General features: G+C 36.6%; 2 protein-coding genes across 6 annotated transcripts; one reads left to right on the top strand and one right to left on the bottom strand.

Moving 5' to 3' along the window:
• The first annotated feature begins 356 nt into the window (after positions 1-356).
• Positions 357-18,757, top strand: LOC113692305 (uncharacterized). 5 transcript variants are annotated; one of them, XM_072054675.1, is made up of 28 exons: positions 357-847; positions 949-1,043; positions 1,883-1,982; positions 2,340-2,444; positions 2,604-2,766; positions 4,001-4,121; positions 4,237-4,299; positions 4,413-4,493; positions 4,606-4,700; positions 4,791-4,941; positions 5,838-5,924; positions 6,599-6,718; positions 6,793-6,921; positions 7,004-7,101; positions 7,179-7,302; positions 8,896-9,003; positions 10,281-10,422; positions 10,963-11,073; positions 11,327-11,378; positions 12,299-12,374; positions 13,923-14,108; positions 14,244-14,354; positions 15,327-15,491; positions 15,581-15,739; positions 15,874-16,107; positions 16,500-16,670; positions 17,703-17,800; positions 17,958-18,757. In XM_072054675.1, the coding sequence occupies exons 1-28, from the start codon at positions 685-687 to the stop codon at positions 18,496-18,498; spliced, it is 3,849 nt and encodes a 1,282-aa protein (XP_071910776.1). In that variant the 5' UTR covers positions 357-684; the 3' UTR covers positions 18,499-18,757. The 5 variants fall into 5 exon arrangements, with proteins under 5 accessions (XP_071910776.1, XP_071910777.1, XP_071910778.1 ...); XM_072054676.1 differs by having other exon boundaries at positions 460-847; positions 4,001-4,112; XM_072054677.1 differs by lacking the exon at positions 10,963-11,073 and having other exon boundaries at positions 460-847.
• A 304-nt stretch (positions 18,758-19,061) lies between these two features.
• Positions 19,062-20,769, bottom strand: LOC113691404 (syntaxin-121-like). The gene has a single exon (XM_027209530.2). The coding sequence runs from the start codon at positions 20,314-20,316 to the stop codon at positions 19,414-19,416; it is 903 nt and encodes a 300-aa protein (XP_027065331.2). The 5' UTR covers positions 20,317-20,769; the 3' UTR covers positions 19,062-19,413.
• Positions 20,770-22,998: the final 2,229 nt, after the last annotated feature.

Raw genomic sequence — 22,998 nt, forward strand, 5'->3', positions numbered from 1 at the left:
TACTATATAGTTTATTAAATAATTATTGATCTACAATACGATTTTTCTTAATCAATTTGAATGCTAAGAGCGATTTAAAAAGGGTTCAATTTAGATCCTATCTTTGTGCACTTAGTTGAATTCCCTTCTCCCGTGGGTGTGATAATAGTATAGGTTTTGTTTTTTATAACTCTTGAACACGGTCTTTTTTTTGCGTGAGATTCCTAGTTTTGACTATCAAAATACCCATCGTCTCTCTTGTAAGGGTATTTTTTTCTTGTAAGGGTATTATATTATGGTTTTGCAGTTTCTATAAAACGGGCACGTGACGTACCTCGGGAAATAAAAATAAAAAAGGCATACTAGATGGGCCTTTGTACAACGGTAGGCCGCAGGTGGCAAGGTTGGGCGGGGGAGGTTCAAGAATGTGAAAATTACTTATGGAGTGGTTCGTAGATTTTGCCACAACATCTAACCCCTCAGGCCCATTTTAAATCGGCTCTAGGAATTGGTTCTGCTGCAGCTTATCACAGCCTGCATTCGTTTCGTCTTCCTCTAATTTTCTCTTCCCCCAACTTCGTCGTCACTGCAAATCGTCAGAACTTGAGATTCAACGTTCCAGATTCAAAATTATAGCCGAAAAACCAAACTCGCAGAGTTCGTGTGCTCGACTCATATCGGCTATTGTTCATTGACTCGGCAAAGATGGTAGATCCGGCGAGCTCAAATCTTGGAAGAATGCTAACAGACGAGATTACTCCTGTGATTATGGTCCTTCGAACCCCTCTCGTTGAGGAGACTTCTCAGAAAAATGGCCTATCATTCATTGAAATGCTCAGTCCATTCTGCGCGTTCAACAACATCGACGGTTTGTTTGGGAAATTAATAAGAATAGCTTAATTGAATTCTGGGTTTTGCTTTCTTAATGTGATGAAACCTTTTTCGGTGGTGTCAATTTTCTGGTTGCAGTTCCGGTGAGGACCGCGAGTGATCAGCCGTACAGGCTACAGAAATTTAAGCTGCGTTTGTTTTACGCATCCGACATTGCTCAACCGAATGTAGAGGTAAGCGTGTTTTTCCACGTTTAGTCTTTAGTGCTAGGATAAAAGGCTATTTAGGCAACTGGAGATTTTGCCTAATTTGGTCAACACAATATGGCTGTGGCTATACGAAAATTTCATTGTCGGTCTAACAAAGTTTACTGGTTTGCCTTAGAAAAGAAAACAAAAAAAAAAGGGAAGAAAATTTTACTGGTTTAGACGCAGTGTATTGGTTGAATACTGTTATCATTAGTTGTAATGTGGGGTTGGGTCAAATCATCAAAAGGTTGAATCCTGAATACATTGCATAACATAACATACTGCGGTAAGAAGAGATGAGCTTGGAGTTGAAGACCCTGGTGCCATAGTTAAGTAATGTCAATATGGATTAGTAACTAGAGTGTTAACCAGTATAATCTGGGCAGCATAGTCAAGGTTCAAGCCTTTATGGTGAATGATGACTGTAGTTAGCATTCCTGGTTCTTATTCAAATTTGTTGACAGGCCCTTCAGAAAAAAAATTCATTTTCTTTTGCATATTGTCCAAGCAAAAAGCTTTTTCGTTATTTATGGATCTCTATTGTTGGCTTTATGTTGATTGTGAAATAATATTTGACTAACAGTATTTTTCAACTGTGATTGCTTTGTACATGAATGTTTCAACTAAATCCTCACATAGCAATAAGAATTGATGATTGGTTGGGAAAGCAGCATGCCTTCTTTGCTGATCACTTGACTGCTTCAAGTTTACCTCTTGCATGTACATGCTATCTCATTGACATAGAGTTAGTTCTCACTTCCCTTTCATGATCAGCTACTCTGCCTGCTTATATTTCCTTTCAAAAATCAATGTTGCTCAACCAGGTTGCCAAAGAGCGCATAAAACAAGTAATAACTTGTGCTGGAGAAAAAGATTTTCCTGACGTGTCTACAGACCCTCTGCTGAATGAGACAGCACTTCCAAGTAAGTTTATGCCCGTTCAGAAAATATGACACAAGAAATTTCTTTCCCCCTTTCTGCTTTCAAGCAGTAGTACCGTGGGTCTTGTCCATTAGGAAATGATGTATTAGAGTCAATTTCACTATGCTCCTCCTTTGAGCAGAGGTTTCAGCAACCTTGTGAAGGTTTTAAGTTTTGCAAATCCAATCCATGCGCTGAATTTGAACTTCGTATTCTTCTCATGCACCATTATCACTTGAAATGTTTTACTTAAAGCATTTCATTGCTTGGTGGAATCTTCCAATATTGCTTACCTAAAAAGATCTTAGTGGAATCTATAGTGCATTTTAGACTAATTGCTAACATGTAATTTATGTGCAGCTGCACAACATAAAGTTCCACCATCTTGGTTTGAATTTTTTAACCGAGAGCTAGTACGCACAGTTTCTTTTGCTGAGCACGAGGCTTTTGACCATCCAGTGGCATGTAAGATTTTGTTCCCCTCTCTCTCTCTCCCCCCAACCCCTGGAAAAGAAAAGGTCAATAAATGAAGTTGAAGAGTCCTGAATTGCTTCTAGTATTTTAGTGGGCTAATTCTGCTGCTTGACAGTACACCTTTCTGCATTCTATCTGATTGTAAGATAGGTCTTTTGGCTGTTTCCTCGATGGATGAAGACCCTATCGACAAATTTGTGGATCTTTTTAATACCAACCAGTTGCCATCTCTTATTAATGATGGTGCAATGGACCCAAAGATTCTTAAGCATTTTGTATTGGTGCATGATAACCAAGATGGCATGTTAGAGAGGTAATATTTACATCAATTCAAATATATTAATTTTTGAAGTTACTTTTAGATAGTAGCTTGGTACATGGATATGGTCTAATATCTCTACATCTTAAGATTAGGTCAATGATTAAGAGTCGGATCAAATTAGTACTGTGATGAAGTTTTGGCCATCAAACTAGTAAAGTACTGAAACTCTAGTCAATTCTAACAATCAAGTCCAACCAAGCAGCATGGCACCTATCTTGACAAAATTGAAATTGGGAAAAAAAGGATAGCAGCCTTCTTTCCTTCCTTTTTGTTCTGTTCTTTTTCTTTTTTTTTTCTGCCTTTGGACAATCACCCTTTGTTGGTCAAAGATTCCATACCCCTACCTCCCCTAGGACAAAGATCCCACTTGCCTGTCTGTTGGTCTCAAAGTTTTAGTTACCTCTGCTGGCAGCCTTCCAGAAATCCTTGCAAGAGGAACACCTCCTGGCTCAACTCCCTAAATAGCTCATTCAGTCCCCCGCTTACCAAGTTCCCCTTACCTTGCTTCCCTCAAACTATTTGCAACCCCCATTCTTACCCTCCAAAAGAAAGCCTTGTCTGGATCGAAAATACCAGAGTAAATGGAGAAAACTACTAGGAATAATAGAGTTTTATATTTTTGAGAGTTTCTGTGAGCTGTTTGATTACTTTAAGTTGGCAGAGTATATGTTCACTTGTGTATTTTGCCCAAAAAATTCTGCAAAGCAGTAATCCAGCATATCTCTTGTAGTAGTGAAATAAAGATTGCTGAGGAATAAGGTTCCTTGGGTGCTTTACAAGAAAATTATAGAGTTTGTTTGGATAGGAGGTTATTTGAAATAATTACTGTAGTACTTTTTGTGATGTGATATATGTGGGATAAAAAGGTGGTTGGAAATCGTGTATATGATATAAGCAAAACAAAATTTGAAATTTTTTTTGAAATTCTTGATATCCAAACACACATAATTTTTATGATATTAATGTTGTCTCTCTTTGTTCCATTCAATCACCACTGTTGTCTTTCCTTAAAACATTGGTAATTAGCATCCTAGGAGTTGTGGTATTTACTGGATTTCTGTGCTTTTAGATGTATAAACTAGAGAAAATAATTGTGTTGCAGAGTCTTTTGCTTTTCCGAGTTTCATCTAAGTGCGTATTCCGCTCAACATTTTACCATTGGTTTTATCCTAACTGAAAAGTTTAATGGACATAGCCATTTTCTAATATTTTTTATGTATTACAGAGCAACCAAAGTTTTGACAGAAATGAGGACTACATTTGGGGCAAACAGTTCCTGCCTGTTGTGTGTAAACTCCTCTGAGGATGGTCTGATAAAGCATCAAGAAAACCCATGGGTATCTTGTGTAAGCCATTTGTTAAGCCTATTCCATTTTCCCCTGTTATCTCTCTCCTGTTTGAGTGAAAGTGTGCTACTGCAAAAGATATGGCTCAAAGGCTTGTTCTTGCCTCCTATGACAGAAAAATGATGGTTCAAAACTTCCCCAGCTTGGCTGCTTCCTCAGTTTAGATGATATGGATGAGGTGCCTCTTAATCTCTGTTATTTGCAAATTTGCATGCTCATATTGTTTGATAATCGTAAGATAAAATCTCCATATTTATGAGCTTAATTCTGAACCTTCCTTGAACTTTACAGTTGAAAAAAACTATTCAAGATCTGTCATCTAAACACATCATTCCTTATATGGAGCAAAAGATTCGTGTTCTGAATCAGCAGGTATGCTTTGTGCTTCTGGTTTCAGCAAGTCATTTTTCAGAGCCGGTTATTGTGGTTTGAGCTAATTTTTCCTGTCTTGTTCAATACTTGTAAATTGTTTACTGTCTCCTAGGTTTCTGCTACAAGAAAAGGTTTCAGAAACCAAATTAGAAACCTATGGTGGAGAAAAGGGAAAGACGATGTTCCTGACCACCCCAATGGTCCAGCGTATGTTGTAGTTTTTCTTTTTATATGCACGAGCTGCATGTGTGCGTTCTCACTACCAACCTAATTTAGTTTGTCTACGTGCTGGTGAAGGTATGCTTATAACTCCATGGAATTTCAAATAAGACTTTTGGGGGACTATGCATTCATGCTAAGAGATTATGAGCTTGCTTTGTCAAACTATAGACTACTTTCAACAGATTATAAACTTGACAAAGCATGGAAACACTATGCTGGCGTTCAGGTAGTTACCTTCTTTTTGACAGTCAATTTTGTTTATGTTGATTAGTCATTTGCTGGAGTTCGTCGAAAAGATTTTGGCGATGTTCTGAAACCTAATTGGAAACATAATTAATGTGCCTATGCTATATGCATAATTGTGCTTCTGATTGCGGACCTAATGTTTGAATGAAAATCGTTGGAGACACAGGACAATCACTACCATGTCTTAAACTTTCGGCTTTGCATGTCTGACAAGCATCGAATGCACCTTGTAGACTCATATAGGAGGATCTTTAGTAATTAAGATAGAGATAGGTGACAAGAAATGGCCCTGTTTGTTGACTTTCATCTTTCGTTAGACCTGGTAAACTTGCATCAGAGAACTAAAATGCATTGTTAAATTGTATACTACATTATCTTTTATGCTTGGGCTTAGAATTTCAAAGAAAAAGACCTGAGTTCAAATGGGTTTTAATCCTTTATTATTTAGAGTTTGGACTAGAGCTTCTTCTAGTAAAATTTTACAAATTATCCTTGATGCCACCTCTGTCACACCCTTTCCATCCGGAGATAAACTTCTTATTGTTATGTGTCACATAAATAGAAACTTACTGGTTAAGTTCAGCTCAGATGTTATATCATATGGTCAGTCAATGAGCTTATTGGGTTGTTCTAGTTCATTTACTTAGGTAAAAACTGTTTATTCAGAATGTCATACAAGTAGCAAAATCAAGTCCACATTCTATTTAGCTATTGTTTTAGCTGGGAACCAGCTGGACTGGGTTACTTTGAGAGGAAAAGTTATGTGCAATGGTATTGAGTTGCTAAGACCTTTTTGTATGACTAGATGTAAATGGTTTTGCACTGGCACGACATATTTCCTGTGCAGCTGTTTTATTGTTCATCTCATTTTTGCAGGAGATGATGGGGCTAACTTACTTCATGCTGGATCAGTCAAGAAAGGATGCTGAATATTGCATGGAAAATGCATTTAGCACATATTTAGTATGTGCCTCTTTTCTTGCCTCTTTTCTTGCTAAGTTGGATTCTTTTGTTATCTTAAGATGAGCAGTGTACAATTACATCCAATGAACTAATTGATTATTTCCACTCTGCTATTGCAACCTTCATTATCCATAAATTTGGGGTTTTCTTCTGTTTATTCATTGTTGGTGAATCTGTCATACTATTTGATGTCAATTAGTATACCTTCCAGGATATACGAGTCCATTTGTGGTTAAAATAAATGGTTGTTCTAATTGATGAAACAATCTAGAACTACTAGTCTGCAGGGCAAAAGCTCTGATCCAACTTTATGGAAGATCGATGGCGAGTCACTTTTTATTGCACTTTGTATAATTTAATTTTGATTTTTTTGCCCTAATAATGATAAGATGACAATGCGGAGAGCCATTGTATATCTGTCTTTAGTTGAAATATTTTATGGTTTAATTTATTTTTTAGTGGTAGTAGGTATTAAATGAAATGTTTATCCAATAACTTTTTAAGTGATATCCATGTTTGGGGCATATATTTGGACAGACATTATGGCTTAGAAGAGGGAAAACAGTTATTCTTGTGGGTACATGGGCTGGATAAATACTGAACTGTAATTACTCAGGATACTGTTGTTGGCTTTGGTATGGATTATTCTTAAACCTACATCATTGTATGTGCAGAAATTGGGGTCATCTGGTCAGCGAAATGCCACACGCTGTGGTCTTTGGTGGGTGGAAATGTTGAAAGCAAGAGATCAGCAAAAAGATGCTGCCAGCGTTTACTTCCGAATCTCTGGTGAGGTAATTGCTCTGGTTTTCAGTAAGAAAACTGATGGGGCCTGCATATTCTGATCTGAAAATGTTGTCTTTGTCAGGAGCCTCTACACTCTGCGGTAATGCTTGAGCAAGCATCTTATTGTTATATGTTCTCTACACCACCGCTGTTGCGAAAGTATGGATTCCATCTCATTCTAGCAGGTGATCTTTACAAGAAATGTGATCAGGTAACTTCTCTATTCTGATAATGCAGTTTACCTATGCAAATAAACTGTAATGATTTCAGTGGTTCTACTTTTCCTCTATCAGATAAAGCATGCAATTCGAACATACAGAAGTGCTCTTTCTGTTTTTAAAGGAACCGCATGGAACCACATCAAGGATCAAGTGCACTTCCATATTGGAAAGTAAGCTTCAAAGAGCCCCTGAATCTAAGTTATTATGTAAATTAAAATGAGGTGTTAATTGTCATACTTAAACCCAGGTGGTACGCATTTCTTGGGATGTTCGATGTGGCGATGGAGCACATGCTTGAAATTTTGGCCTGTGGTCATCAGTCAAAGTCAACGCAAGAGTTATTCTTGAGGGATTTCTTTCAAGTAGTTCAGGTCTCACTTCTGCTTCACAACTGTACAATGTTTCTAATCACCAAAAAAAAAAATGGAAGAAGAAGAAAATTTTCCCTTCAGACTATGCTGCATATGTTAGATCGGTATTATCCTTAATAATCATTTGCACGGTTGAATTTTTTTTTTTTTTTTTGGTCATATGCATTATCTGGGATGCTTTAGGTTTTCTCATGTTAGTGTTTTCCTAGTCTGCTGTGCAAGAGCAAATTAAAAGATAGTTGACCTAGATGGTGTGGACTCATTTAAACAAAAATCTTTGTAGAGTAATGAAATGGAGATTGAAGGTAAAGCTAAAGGAGGAGTTGGACCAGAAGTAGTGAAGGACTTGAAACCTGGAGGAAGGCAGTTAAATCAGCAAAAGGAATTGAATTAGGATGGAAGAAAGTCAAATCAGCAATAAAAGTGCAGCCAAGAAAGCTAGGACCGAGAACAGTGGGAGCCTTGAGTTGTATAAGTGGAATATGACGTTTAAAAAGCAGTAATTTTATGCTGCGGGACAATAAAAAGACAGTTATGTACAGTCAGTAATCTATTTTTGAGATCAGTCTTCTTTGGGTTGAAAGTGGACCCTACATAGAGATATGTCTAAATTGGGTTGGCAAACTCAAAATTTTGTGTTTGGTTCATATGAAAGAGAAGGGTTGTGTTTGAATCACCAGTCTCCATTAGAATGCTTCATAAAGCAGATTCTATCTGCTGTACAAGAGAGATAATGAAAGATGCAATAACAATAGATGAAACGATTATATGTTGCTAAAATCTCAAAATATGATGTAAGATCAAAGTAGGGGCAACTTTCTCCTACTATTGGCAGCAGAATTATAGGACTCCAAGAGCTATTTGATGCTCACTTTTGATTGTAGATACTATTAGAATTACTGGAAAAAGATAACTATCTTCAAGAACTGATCATATTGTTGGATATTTGGATATTTTGTGAAATAAAGAAAGCAAGCGTAAAGCTTTGATTAGGCTCTATACATAGTGGAGAGGGGAAGGTATTACTGAAGGTCCTTTAAAGACAGAGATATTGCTGCGCAGTTCAAGAAAAATTTGGTCCAACATAGAGGAGAATGGATAAAAGATGGCTTCTATTTAGGCCAACTCTAAATGGTATAAACTATAAAGTCATGCCTTCCTGGAGATGAGGGAATATGTTTTTTTTTTTCAATTTATTTGTCAATTCGAGATATAAAGAGACTTCTTCTACTCAATGTTTTGTACTGATTGTTACACCTACTTCTTTGTTAACAGTGCGAACTGAGACAGAAATAAGGTGTTCCATCAGGCCGGTTTCTTATGCCTCAATAAACTCCTTTTTTTTTTTTTTTTGCTTTAACTTCCTTGACTCCCTTTTTTGTGGTTGGGGTGGTTGGGTGATGTGAGAGGAATTAACTGGAAGCATGGAATTGGATATTTCATTGTATTTGGCGGATTACATATTGATGGTATAGTGTATGTTGTACTATTTTCAGATGGTTAATTGCTTAGTGTCCCTCTGTTTATTCAATGTGCAAAAGTTGTTGCCCCATTGATTTCCATCTTTTCCTTGGTTTTTCTTGGTCAATGTAGAATACAGGGAAAACATTTGATGTTTTGAAACTTCAGTTGCCTGTTATCAATGTCAATTCCATTAAAGTTGTCGTTGAAGACCATCGAACTTATGCATCAGAGGCAGCAGTAAGTTAGCTTCTTTTCCTTTTGTACTCTGGAAGGTGGTTTCTAGATTGTTGTCAGATTTGTTTTTTGTTTGCTTGATTATGATTTTGTTGCTTCTATAAGTTGCCCAAGTTTGTGGTTTTTTTGGTTGTTGAATTTTGGACGTGCTGCCCTTATTGTTCATAGTAGAGCAGTTTATACTAAAGCTACGAGGATGAATGCTTCAGCCAAGTGTGAAAAATTACTAACATTATAATATGGAAAGTATGATGTCAAGTTAAAAAAGATCTTTTATCAATTAGGATAAGGAGTTCTAGTTTATATTTCTCATTGTGGTATATCCTGTTGACTAGGGTGATATGTTTGTGTGACAGACTACAAGTGGGGTAATTTCTTTGAAGTTTGCCCAATTTCGTAGTTTTTATAGACTAGCATGTAAGTTGAATAGGTTCATTTGATGGAAGCTTTGATTACTTTGATTGCTCTAGAGCAGGGAACATCCCAACTAATACTTGTACACAGTGAAGCTGAGCTAGAAAATCACGCCTGGGCATACTTCATTTTGATATCTTAACTTGGTCCTTGTTTCAGGATATGTATCAGAAGCTCATTTTTAGATAGGTCACATTTAAGTCTTTTTAAATTGTAGCGTTTGAACTACAGGAACTCAATCGCTTCTCATCTTCAAAGCCTAGTCCAAAGTTCAATGCCCTATTGTTGATGGAGTTTGTTGTGCAATCATAAGTATTGGGTAGTAAAGTTTTTCTCTTTTATTTACTATTTTAGCATTTGGTTGTTCATTAGACTCCTTTCTCCATCTTTTATCTTAGGTTATATCTTAATTTCATGTTGGTCTTTCCCAAAATCTGCCAACTTTCTTAAATGGACATAGTATTCTAATAAGTTTTTCCTTCTCTTTAATCTTAAGCTGAAATATATAATGATTCTACAACTTCCAGACTAACTCCGTAGATTTTCTTACCCACTATGTTGGTCTCCCACATGTTGCTATCTCTTTGAGCTGTTATAATGACTTGAACTGTCTCTTACTACCTGAACTGGGTTAAACTAAGAAGCTCATTTAGGAACAAAGAGAGTGTTTAGTCAGGAGCCAGCTAGCATAATTTTTTTTATGTAGATTTTATTCTATATGGGGTTGAGGGGGAGAGTTAGGTGAAGGCCAAGGGAGGAGTGTTTGTCCTTTTCATACTTTGACACCTCCTTATACCCTACTAGAATTTTTGAAAATGTAAGGAACCTTGGCTTCAGATTGATATTGTTCATTTCATGATTTCCAGACAAGTGTTAAAGAAGGTATCTGGCTATCTTTTGAAGAGGATATGATTCCGTCATTGTCTTCTATGAGAAATAACTGGTTGGAATCACATGGCAAGAACTTCCCTCAGAAATATAAAGATTCAAATGTCTGTGTTGCTGGAGGTATGAGTTAGTGATACTGTGATCTTACTGTTCAAAGGTTGGGGATGTTTCTTTGATTACTCTTTTCAAATTGAGGCAATACTTCCTCAATGCCAATAAATTCTGTATGGAATTCATGGTAATCAAATTTAACCGCAACGTTGCTAAAATGAAGCACCTGCGTTACTAGATTATTTGATTAAGATAGAAAGGCATGTCCAAATTGAGGCAATAAAACCTTGGGTAGTAAATGAGGTGCTGATCCTGTATTAAATCTGGGTTGATAATTAGTTTTCTCTTTTCAATTTTGTAGCTGGAATTTTTCATGATCCATGTTCATATAGGTAATTTATCTCTATTGCTAAATCCTGTTTCTGACAAAACTAAAACTGTATATTTGGCAAACTATTTTACTTTCTGGGGAACAATCTTTCAGTCAAAAAGTATTTGCTGCAGACTCTGCAGGATTGGAACTTGCAGTCTTGCATGTAACTTTTTATCTGCGTCATTGGTGCTTTTTTCAAATGCTCATCTCCCTTGTGTTGCTTCGTTCTTTTGCAGAGGTTATTAGAGTAGATGTTGAATTGAAAAACCCACTTAAAATTCCTATTTCAATCTCTAGTGTCTCACTCATATGTGAGCATTCCTCAAGATCCAACGAAACGAATTCTGGTAAGGGACTTTAATGTTTACTTATAATTATATCTATATGTGCTGATCTTTGATATACTTTTTTCTGCTGAAATTGTCAGCCAATAGTGTTTTTTTAAGCTTATCTGCATTTGAACTAATTTATCATTTTCCTCCAGTTTGCGTGCATTAAATTTGAGATGGAAAAATTCTAATTGGTCCTCTTAATTATTTGTTATCCCTCTTTTTTTCCCCGGGGTAGAACATGACAATTAGCAATTTTTTGACTTTGCAGATTTGAATAGTTCAATTGATAATGACCAATTGAGAAAGCTTGCCATCAATGGGTATGTATGTGAAACTTGGATGGCCTTTCTATTTTTTTGTTTTATTTTGCAAGTACATATCTGCACATTTTGTTCTTGGGTAAGGCCCGTCAAAAGGTCACTAAACTATTCAAAAGTCTAATTTTACCCATTCGACTACTTTTTGCATCCAATAGCCTACCAAACTTTTCTAATGTCTCGTTTTACATGTTTTTTGTAATAAATAGTTCACTAAACTTTACAACAATATCATTTTCCCCACTTAAAACTTTTTTTTAACCAAATAGCCTACTAAACTCTTTAAAGTGATTCATTTTGACGATTTTGTTAAATTCTACAGTTAAAAATGACAAAAGTTTGTCATATTACCCCGTTTTGATTGGATAATTTTGTCATTTCACACCCAAAATTCAATTGTTCAAATCCATTAAAATATTTTATAGCTTCAAAAGAAGCTCCCAAATTCCATTTTTGGGATAGCGCCAAATCTGTTTCTATGAGGATCGAGATTGTATTTTGGGATTTAGTGTTTTTCTAAGTGATAAAATAAATTAATCGATTGGACTAGATGGATTTGGGTACGACATGATAAAATTGTCCATTCAAAAAAAATCAGGCTCACATGCAAAACTTTCATCTATGTCAATGGTAGAATTTAACAGAATGGTCAAGATAAAATAGCTTAATGGGTTATTTGGTACAAAAAATAATTGAGTGAGTAAAATGAAACATTCGAAAAGTTTAATGGGCTATTTGCTACAAAAAATGGTTCAGTGTGTAAAATGAGATTTTTGAAAAGTTTAGTGGGCTATTTGGTACAAAAAATAGTTGAGTTGTTACAATGAAACTTTCAAAAAATTTGGTGGCCTCTGGCGTACTTTACCCTTTGTTCTTCTCTATTTATGTCACTTCTTTGATTATTGAGAAATTTTTTCAATCAGGAAGTGTAGTGCTGAGGCATCTTCATTGCTGTCCTCTGAGATTGATCTACAGCTAGGTGCTGGTGAAACAATAGTGGTGAGTTGGACATTTTTTAGTAGCTGCTCATAGGCAATCTTGGTCTTTTGTATCAGATTATTGTGAAAAAAAGGAATATATTGGAAGTGCAGACCTGTAGTCAATCAGCTGTGCTTGCTTCCAATAGCTAATTGTGTCTGTACCTTCCTTAACCCATTGTTTAATCAGTTAATAAATGGATTAATCTTCTGTACACTGATATTGTATAAGCTATTACTGTTGGATGGTTGGCAACTAATTTGAATTTGAAATCCAAATTTTGCATGCGTCACGCATCCAACTGTGATAATGTATACACTGTCAATGTATATAAGATTAAGTCTTAATAAATATGCATGTGATGGAAGTTGCTTTGCTGTTTGAAGGAGTATATGTTCTTGCTGGTTGTAGTGTCTGGTTTCTCAACCATTGAGTTTCATCAATTCCCTTTTAAATTATTTCAAGACAGTAAAGACTTGGGATGTGCAAGCTGTTCTTGCAATTCAACCAGAAGATGCTCTGTTTCTTAGAATATATGCTCAGTGTGCTTCACAATCTCAATGTGTAGTATTTCAGTGCTATTGGTTTTCCAATAATATCCTTTAAAAGCAGTGGTCAACAAATTCCTGTTCATAAGCCTTAACGGAGGTGCTAGTTCAGTGGTCAGTAAATTCCTGTTCAACCTCTTATTTTTCAACCTCTCCAGGTAACTATGGGCTGGTATTTTTGAATTACATGCAACAATAGTAAAAGCAACCCACAAAGAGTAGTTAACTCCCCATAGCAAGTAGGCGTACTTTACTGAATTAATTTTTTTATTGTAAGCTGTTTTCAAAAGGTCAAACGTGGACTTATAGATAACATGGTATGATGAAATGAAGGAGAAAATAAAAAGCTAATAAGAATGTGAGCTTGGGCCCAGAAGATAAAGTCTGAGGTTACATTTTTAGGCAGACAGAAAGAAATGGTGTTTGGACCCCTCCATGGTTTTGCTTGTTAGAATCCTGGAAAAAAGAGGCTCTATACCATGTAACTTTAGCTTACCACTTTCTTGTTTTGCATAGTTATAGGTCCTGGGCTTGGTCATGTGCATGATGTGAAGTTATGAAGCCTATTTTGTTATGCGAGCAGCAAAATCACTAGTGGACGTGAGAATCAGGACTCCAGGGTCTTGAGGATGTAAAGCTGTACAGATGTAATTTTGGGGGGAAATCTTCATACTCCATAAAATTAAGGGGGGGCGAAATTTTAATTTTAAAAGGAATAAGCGAAAAATTTAAACTGTATTATGGGGAAATAGAACGCATAATATGTTTCATAGTTTCAAGGGACTGTACGCCAATTTTGTCTTTTGCATACTTAACATGTAGCGGAATTAAATTTCTTTGTGCCTTTTGTGTTCTGTTGTTGATTTAGTTTTCATATGTTTATTGCTCATAGTCCATCCAGAATGCAACATCGTGAAGCTTCATTTCCTACAAACATTCTACCCAGTCTATAAGTCTTTGAAAGCTAAATTGTTTTTTTCTTTTCACTACATTTAAGAATCTACTTTTTAAAATTTTTCAGGCGCAATTAAGTGTTATTCCCAACACTGAAGGCATTCTTGAAATAGTTGGCGTGAGGTGGAAGCTCTCCGGATCAGTTTCTGGATTTTGTAAATTTGGTTCTGATTTACTGAAAAAGAAATTTGCCAGAGGGAGGAGGAGATCTAAGAAGTCTTCGGGCAGTTATCTTAAGTTTTTAGTGATCAAGGTCTTTTCTCTCTCTTCTTGTGCAGATGTCATATTCAACCTAAGTCCAGGGACCATTATTTTATTTGTTTGGCATCACATATACTTCTTATGAAACAATCATTTGTGTTTCTGCTTTTGTTTCCTCACTGTCCAGAGTCTTCCCAAGCTTGAAGGTGTCATTCATCACCTACCTGAAACAGTTTATGTTGGAGATATGCGACGTCTGTCTCTGGAGTTAAAGAATCCATCAAACACTCCTTTGAAGGTAGGTTAATATAACAATCAAACAAGTACATGACTCTTTGTGCTATAGGAGAAAAGTAAGTACTCTGGTCCATCAGATAGATATTGTTCCACTGAGGAAAAGGTAAAGACTTCACTTGTCTAGGGTTAGTCTGTCAAAGGCAAAGCTATATACCGCTTGAACTAGTGGTAGTCATTGTTTGGTTGAGGCTAAAGTGAGGGCAGAGTCCGTATCGATTATGTGTCTTGGAGTAAGATGCTGATTAGGCAATCAGAATGATACTATCTAGCAGGAATTTTCCAGAATTAATGACTATGAGCCTGTAAACATTTAAACTGATACATAGATGACAAAAAAGACACTTATGTTCATGGCAATTGTGGCCCATGAATGTAAATTCACGGATAGTGTCAGTAACATGCACCATGGCTCTGGATGGAGATCCATTTTACATGCTTGTAAGTCAACTTAGTAAAATTGTGAAGGCATTTTAGGAATTAATTACTCATGTTACTGTTTTGGGATATCCTTTTAGGTTCTTTCAAGAATTTAAAGTGATTAGTTACCAAGTTTCATCTTGTAATGTTTGTTAATGCCTTTAGAAATACCAAAATTTTAAAATCATTGGACCAACAAAAGAATGCTTTTCACACGCAGACACACACAAGCAAAATATCAACGTGCTCAGTGTACATCTCTAAGCCTACGTGCTTGGGCAAAGAGAACATGGAAAATGTTATGAGAGGAGTAATACTTTTTTTTTTTTGCTTTTAATTATGCATAGAAATATGTAATCTTTATGTTCTCAGGCTTTTTAAGTTTCTCGCGAATGTGTATGTTGGTGTTTTGGTAATTGTTTCTGTAAAAGAAGTTAAAAATTGTAGTGGGTATGTAAGTCACAATTAGCAATGATATATGTTGAGGAATCTCCTATATGATTGAAAGGATGAACTGATACTCTTTTTCTTTTACCATCATGCAAAACCTTCGCAGAATTTGAAGATGAAAGTTAGTCAACCAAGATTTCTTAAGGTTGGAGATCAAGAGGTTATGCAGATGGAATTTCCTTCTTGCCTGGAGAAAAGGGGAAGCTCTGGAGATGGTCATGTACCTAGAAAGACTTGTAAAGCTTCGCGGAGTCTGTATTCATTTCCTGAGGTATTGTGAAGTATCACTTCTTGTTGGATTTCATCTTGATATAAGGGAATTTGTTTATTAATTTTGTGGTCTTGAATTCTGTGTTCTAGGACTTGGTAGTTTGTGGTGATGATCCATTACGGTGGCCTCTGTATCTTCGGGCTGCTGCCCCTGGAAACCTTTCATTGTACATATCAATATACTATGAGGTTGGAGATGCTTCAAGTACCATGCATTATCGCGTTCTACGTATGCATTTTAATTTAGAGGTAGGGTTAATATCCTTGTCTATTTTGATTAATCAATGAAAATGCCCAGTTGGACATTAGTTTTTTTGTTACACTGAACTGCATTATGATTCAAGCTATCCTATTTTAATGCTTTTTTGTGGGCACAAATATAGATACTGCCTTCATTGGATGTATCCTTCCATATCAGCCCATGTCCATCAATATCACAAGAGTTTCTCGTGCGGATGGATGTAATCAACAGGACGAGTTCTGAAAGTTTCCAGTTTCACCAACTTTCTTCTGTTGGAAATGAATGGGAAATTTCATTGCTTCAACCAATGGATACTGTTTTTCCTTCTGATTTTCTAGTGGCTGGTCAAGCGTTATCATGTTTTTTCAAGCTTAAGGTTGGTGACAAGTTAAATGTGCGCACGTAGGGAGTTACTGGGACAAATCTGTTCCAATTTATTGAGTTGAGTTTTTTTGTCTTTTCTTTTAATTCTTCAAAAGGATTTTTAATTTCTTCTTAATGTAGCCACCCCATTTATATGTCCTTCGCTAGTCTTTTTAATGCTTTGATTTGCAAGCGTGTCTTGTGCTCTGATATGCCTTATCAAATTCAAGTAATTTGTATTGTGACAAACAGGCTGCATCTTGGACGCTGTCCTCATTCATTTAAATCTGGTTAACATTTGAGATTGCTTTCTTAGATTGATTTACTTTCCTCTATCATCTTATTTTTGTTTATTTTGTTATACATTGCCTCCTGTTATGTAATATTGAAGTACTTTAAGTTCAGAATTGCAGGAAGTGGGTAAATGCTGAAGATGATCCCTCTTCTCTTGTCCCTTTGGAGAAGGCAGATATTAAATTGGTCCATGGAAATGGAGAAGCGCTTTTTGATACATTAAGGTCACCTTTAGTCGATTTTCACCATTACGAGAGGGTGCACCAAGGAACTTTAGAGCAGGTTAGCATTTTCCCTGTGTAGCTTGATACTTCATGGGAGCATCTTCCTGCATTTTTACTTTGTCCTGCAAACTGTGTGACGCCATTGCACCGTAGTGTACTGGATTTCCTCTCTTCTTCTTCTTCATCCTTTTTTTTTTTAATTGGGTGAACTTTTGAGTCATACGTACTTGGGTTGCTTTTGCGTAGCCATTCTATAACTTCACTGCCAAGAGTATTTTGGTAAAATTCAGATTTGCTGGAGCTTAGTCTACTAAAGAAGCAAGCATTAAGTGCAATAGTATTATACCACTTTACTGAAAATTACCTTGTTTTGACTTTTTCTAAATATGGTTGTTGTCACATCTTATGATAATTTTGGAACTTTTGCTTCTCTTTTATTAAACTTGATTTTTGTGTCTTGTCTTCACTTGTAAATTGTTTGTATGATGTAATCTTAGTTTTGTGCTAGTTGAAGACAAATGCATGTCACGTGTGAGTGGCAAATCTTAGCGTGCCTTGTTGGATAAAACTTGCCTTCCCATTCCTTGTTCACTCCTTCGTGCTCTCAGGCCTTCTGGCATGAAATTTTAGCTCCCTTGGCTCTAGTTCTTCTGACAAAGCTCCTCCTTGAATCACAACCGATTCTCATCCTCATTATCCCCTAGCAAATCAATGTCATACGATCCTGCCCTCGTAGGGTGATGTGTTACCTCCAATATAATCCTCCCTGGTTTGGTGTACAATTGCATTCTCTTATCTTTCAACAACCAAAAATTCCAGTTGCTTCTGTTGTTACATGCTGTTGTTAGTTTTCATTGTTGCAAGTTTGAGTAGTTGACTGTTGCCTAGTTTAACTGCAAATTGTTACATGAAGTAATTATAATGTGTAGCACTTTTCTCACCGGCTCTAACCTTGCTTTATCAAAATTGTTGTCATTCCAGTGTCAGGGTCCTAGCATTTCTTATCGAGTTTAGGTTAATAAATGAAATTGCAATCTACTTCCTTGCCCTCGTATTATTCTGCTGACATTTTTTCCAATGTGCAAACCAGGATCACCAAACTAAGGTTGACTTCATATTGATATCCCGTTCTCGCAGAGATGACAAATCTGCAATTAATCTTTTCTCTCATCATGCATGTGATTGCAGGCAAGTTCCTTTAATAAAGATTATGTCATTGTCAACAATTAGTTCTTAAGCATCCATGTTATTGTTAAGCTATTTGCCATTGTTGATTTTACAAGCGCCTATTTCATGCGATTAAAATGATTTGTATTCTCCTAATCGTCTGTGTTCACTCATACAGTGTTGCAAGCTCAAGTCCTATATGGTGGCTAATAGAAGGCCCTGGAACTGTGACACATAATTTTGCTGTTGATTTTTGCGAGATAAAATTGAAAATGATTATCCACAATTCCTCCAACGTCACTACATCTGTTCACATCAGCACATTTGACTCAGCTCCCAATATCAATTCATCGAGTACTGGTGCTTCTGTTTCTTCTGTAAATGAAGCAGGATGGCGTGATATATCTGTGCTTAACGACATTAAATTTACATCTGATGTCACTGGAAGTCATGCTGGGAAGTTGCTCTCACCATTACCCGTTCCTCCTTTCATTTGGTCTGGTACAAGTTCCACTCGAGTCACACTCGAGCCACTGTCTTCTGCTGAAATGGCTCTCCACATTTGTGTCTTCTCTCCTGGGACATATGATGTATCAAACTACTCTCTGCACTGGAGTCTTTTAAGCTCTGGTGTAGAAGATAAAGGGCCTGGTTTGAGACTGTCATCCGGGACATGCCAAGGTCATCCATACCATGTAACAGTGTTGCAGCAGGATTGAGCCTTTTGCGGCGAGTTCCCACAGAAACATAGTATGAGAGTTTTCCATACCTTTGTAAAACATAAATTCATTGCGTTGTGTAACTACATAGGGGTACAACAGAGACGAAAACAATTTGCCCACCGAGCAAACGGTAGGCGGTGGAATCTTCATAATCTGTGAATTGTGTTTCAGAGCGGGAATTTCATTTTGTTAGTTATAGGTAACCAACCACACGACAATAATTCCCTGTATTTATATGAAATTCTTTTACAGGAAATTGATGTTATTTTTCCTCCCTTTTTTGGCCTTTTTGGTGACAGGTAAACATTTTATTTTATTGTTTTTTGTACAAAAAGCCAAACACATTTTCAAAACTAAGGAAAATTTGGTTCTGATTTGAAGGACTAATTTTGTTGATAGCAGTCAATTAAATTTAAATCCGGTTGCAGATGGTAGTACGTAGGTATGATAATTGTTGAACAGAAACAAAGCGCGCGATTCGATGTTATGGTTAGAGCTGATACAGCATGCTACGTAGACGATGATGCAATGGTCCCGTGGCGGATGCCTCTGAAGAAAGGTTAGAGAAAATGTAGTTCTGAATTCAGAATCAGTATAAAAGTATCAAAAACATTTACGAGTCCAGGAAAACAGCACCAAAGACAAAACTACATCCACCTCCCTCTAATTACAACCCGCGTCAGCAGATATGGTAAGACTTCACCTAATTTAGACTCTTTCAAAAGAATTAAACATATCCAAGAGGACCAAGACGCCCCAGAAAGAAGGAAAAAGAACACTAACATAAAAGAACTTTGAATCTGAAATAAACAAGAAGCAAATGGATCGGTAACATATAAATAATGGCTCTGACCATAGAAATAATGGCAAGGAGGATTAAAAAAACAAGAACTTTTTGACTGCTTCTTCTCGTTACTTCCATGGCCGGATGGAAAGCACAACGATGAGGATGATGATGAGCAGGAGGATGATCCCAAAACAAGTCCACTTTCTGGTATTCTTCTGATGCTTCCTAGCCACCTGCAGCTGCTGTGTTCCGCCTCTAACAAAAGAACTGGCCCTTTGAACCTGACTCTCAATATCATCAAGTTGCTCCCCCTGAGTCTCCACCAAAACAGCCATGTCCAGAAACACCTGATGCAACTCTTTCAAATTCTTCTCAATCTCCTTCACTGCATCGTGCCTCTCCTGAATTTCCATGATGGTGTCCATCACCTGACCCCTCCCCTGCTGCTGTATTGCCTTCTGCAAGAATGTCTCACTCTGCCCCGTTGAGATTAACGAATCCAAAACAGCTTCGTCAGGGTTCTCCCCAGTCACCGTGTAATACCTCCTCTGGACAGTTTCCCTGTACTCCCCGGCCATCTTCTGCCGCAAGTCGCTGAACTGGTTCATTTGATCCTGAAGCTTTTTCCTCAGGCCGTTGACAACTGAGGTCCTCGTGCGATCCGAGGAGCTCCCGGGGCCGCAGCCCGGGATGCTACGGTTGGCGGCGTTGGACCTGTCCAAGGCCTCCAACCGTACCTTGATGAACTTGGCCTTCTTTAAGGATAAAGAAACGTCGTTGTCCATCTTGGTTCGGAGTTCCTTAACGGCTTTGGCGTTGTGGAGGGTCTTGCTCTGTTCGTTGGAGCTGTGAAGCTGGCTGTGGAGGGTCTCCAGATCCCTCAACTCATCCTTGATTGCTTCGACATCTTCGAAAAACTTGTCCAGGTTGACTCCGCCCGTGTTGTTGGTCATTTCGATGCTGTGGGAATCCGGGGACTGATCCTGGCTGCGAAACCGCGAGAATGATCCGGAGAAAAGATCGTTCATATTGGCTAACTTTTTTTTAGTAGTTTAACCCTTTAATGATGAAGCAATGGGGGGATCCGGTGGCGACTTGACAGGGGTAGGTGAGCGAGCGTATGGGGCCCTGGCCCTGATCTTTATGTAGTGGTGCCGGACAAGCTGATAAAAATGGATGAAACTTTAAAGCAAGGGAAAAAGTTTATGGGAACTTATGATTATCTTTTGGATGGAAAACGTTGGAACTGAAAATCGAAGACAAAAAGAGGAGAGGAAGGAGAGTTTTTGAGAAGGGAGATAGCGGGGAGCTTTATTCTTGAAAGGCTGCCCGCCTGCAGTCTGCACCGGAGAAAGGTAATAAGAAAAGAAGAGACTTGTCAAATTGGGCCACTTTTGTTTTCGCGTTGAACTACTCTAGTTCATGGAGAAAGAACAGAGGGAAAAGTCAACTGATGCTTATGTTTTGGGATTTTTTTTTTCCTTATTCTTCTTTGGAAGACGGCTGATAGGGAATGACGAAATAGAATGGAAAGTGGGAAGGGATAATTGGAGAAATGGTCACACAAATAATTTTTTTTTTTTGTACGTACAACTTCAAACTAGTCCTTAATGCCACCCCTTTTTTTTAAAAAAAAAAAAAAAAAAAAGTCCTTAATGTCATCTTAAAAAATAAGAATTGGTCAAAGCTTTTAGTATTCACCAGGAAAGGCAGAATTGAGGGAGATTTAGGCACTACCACACTACCGGTACCAGACACGGATTTTGTAAAGTTTATTCTAGAACTGGAAGTAGTTCGGAACGCGTTGTGCCACTCTAAAAAGAGCTTTACTTCTTAATCGCTAAGCATAATTAGTAGTTAAGCTTCAAAGGGCGAAACTTCAAAGAAAGAACTGACCCTGATGTCATGGAATTGTACAGCTTTAGATAAACACCCAAAGAACTCGCTTGTCAAACGGGGCGACAGATACCGACTGTATATACCTGATCAAGAGTCCTGGTTGTGGATATAATCATTTTGCCCCGTTAATATAGCAGATGAAACAGGTCAAAATTTCAAAAGTTGGATGTTGGTATCTTGTGGTTTGTTTCTTGGGTAGAACAGAAAAGTAGATATTTCGTCATGTAACGCGCAAAATTAAGCCACAAGGTCAATAGGAAAAAGGTATTATTCTGGTGATAAGAGCTTCCCATTAGTAAAATATAACTTCACCAATTGTTTACACAGAAGTATAGGTTCAACTTTACGGCTGATTACCTTAGATTCCAAACTAATCGGTAGGGACAATCACGAGATCATGTTTTGCTGTTGGGTAGTTATGTTCCGGGATTATGTTTACATTGTTGTGCCGTTGCTTTTGAATGGGGTACAACGGAAGGTTAAATTTTGTGATTTGAGAATTTATGTTCGGGTATCATCCTCTTATGGAGGAAAAGTAGTATACAGATAATCCGAAGGAACCATTTTGACATACTATACAAGATCAAGATGCAGCTGTATCCATGTTTTCCAAAATCAACTTGAAATTACCATGATGCATAATTTTACTACGATACAAAAAAGAAGTACAAAATTTGAAATATTTCTGTTCAAAATTATGAGAATCATAGCGAACATCATATTAAAAGAGTTGACTAGTCTGTTTTGTTTAATCGTGTAATCATTAGTGTAGTTTTGTTGCTTATTTGTATTGTCTAATTTATTAAATATGAATTTTTTGAGTGGTTAAATGTGTGTATTAATTATTTTTATTCTTTTACTAATACTACTTATATACATGCATAAGGGGTATTTATAGAATAAAAGTTTTATCCCTCTCCTTAAACTACTTTTTTTAATTGTACTAATTTTGTTATCAAAACCTTAACCTCCAGGGAGGTTTCTGTAATTTTACAAAATTCAAGGAGGCTAGCGAAATTGTCAAAAACCTTAGGGAGGTTTTCTGAAACTTGAGGTTTTTAACAATTTCATTTGGCACTCTCGAAATTTTAAAAATTACACATACCTCCCTTATCATTTGAAATGACAATGTTGCCCTTAAATATTTTAATGCAATTCCCTTGTGTTTGCATGCTTATACTTAGAATGACTTTTAAAATTATTTTTTCATTCTTTTTCCTTCTTATTCCTTTTTTTTTATTTTTTGCCAATAAAACTATAGAACTATCACTATGACCTCTAGTTTCTATTGTAATCAAATGTTGAAATTTTTTTTTTTATGAGTTAACTTTATATGCAATCCAATATTTTTTCTGATCTTTGTTTTCTATTTTTTTGGTATTAAAATTAACAATAATAAAAAAAGGTCCAAAATCACTACTAAATTATGATAATCCCATTATTCAAAAAATTCATAAATTCTAAATGAATTATTTCAACATTTTCTTTTATATCTTATAAATCTAAATCAATAATAAAAGTATTGATTATTATTTATTATGATAATCAAAAGTCCCCTATCATAGTGATAAAATTATTACTATAGTTGTTTATCAAATAGTAGATATTGACATAAAGAATTTGGCACATTTTCTTTATAATTATTATAGATAATCTTATAATTGTATAGAGAAGTAAATTAAAACTCATTACAAAGGGGCATTTTTGGGTATTCATTTAAAAATTTGACCAAATCAACATTATTTTAAGGTTTTGTTACTAAAACTATCAAATCAAGCAAGGTAGGTGCAATTTTTTAAACTTCATGAGAG

This window comes from Coffea arabica, chromosome 6e, assembly GCF_036785885.1.
Source record: "Coffea arabica cultivar ET-39 chromosome 6e, Coffea Arabica ET-39 HiFi, whole genome shotgun sequence".
NCBI classification, from domain to species: Eukaryota; Viridiplantae; Streptophyta; class Magnoliopsida; order Gentianales; family Rubiaceae; genus Coffea; species Coffea arabica.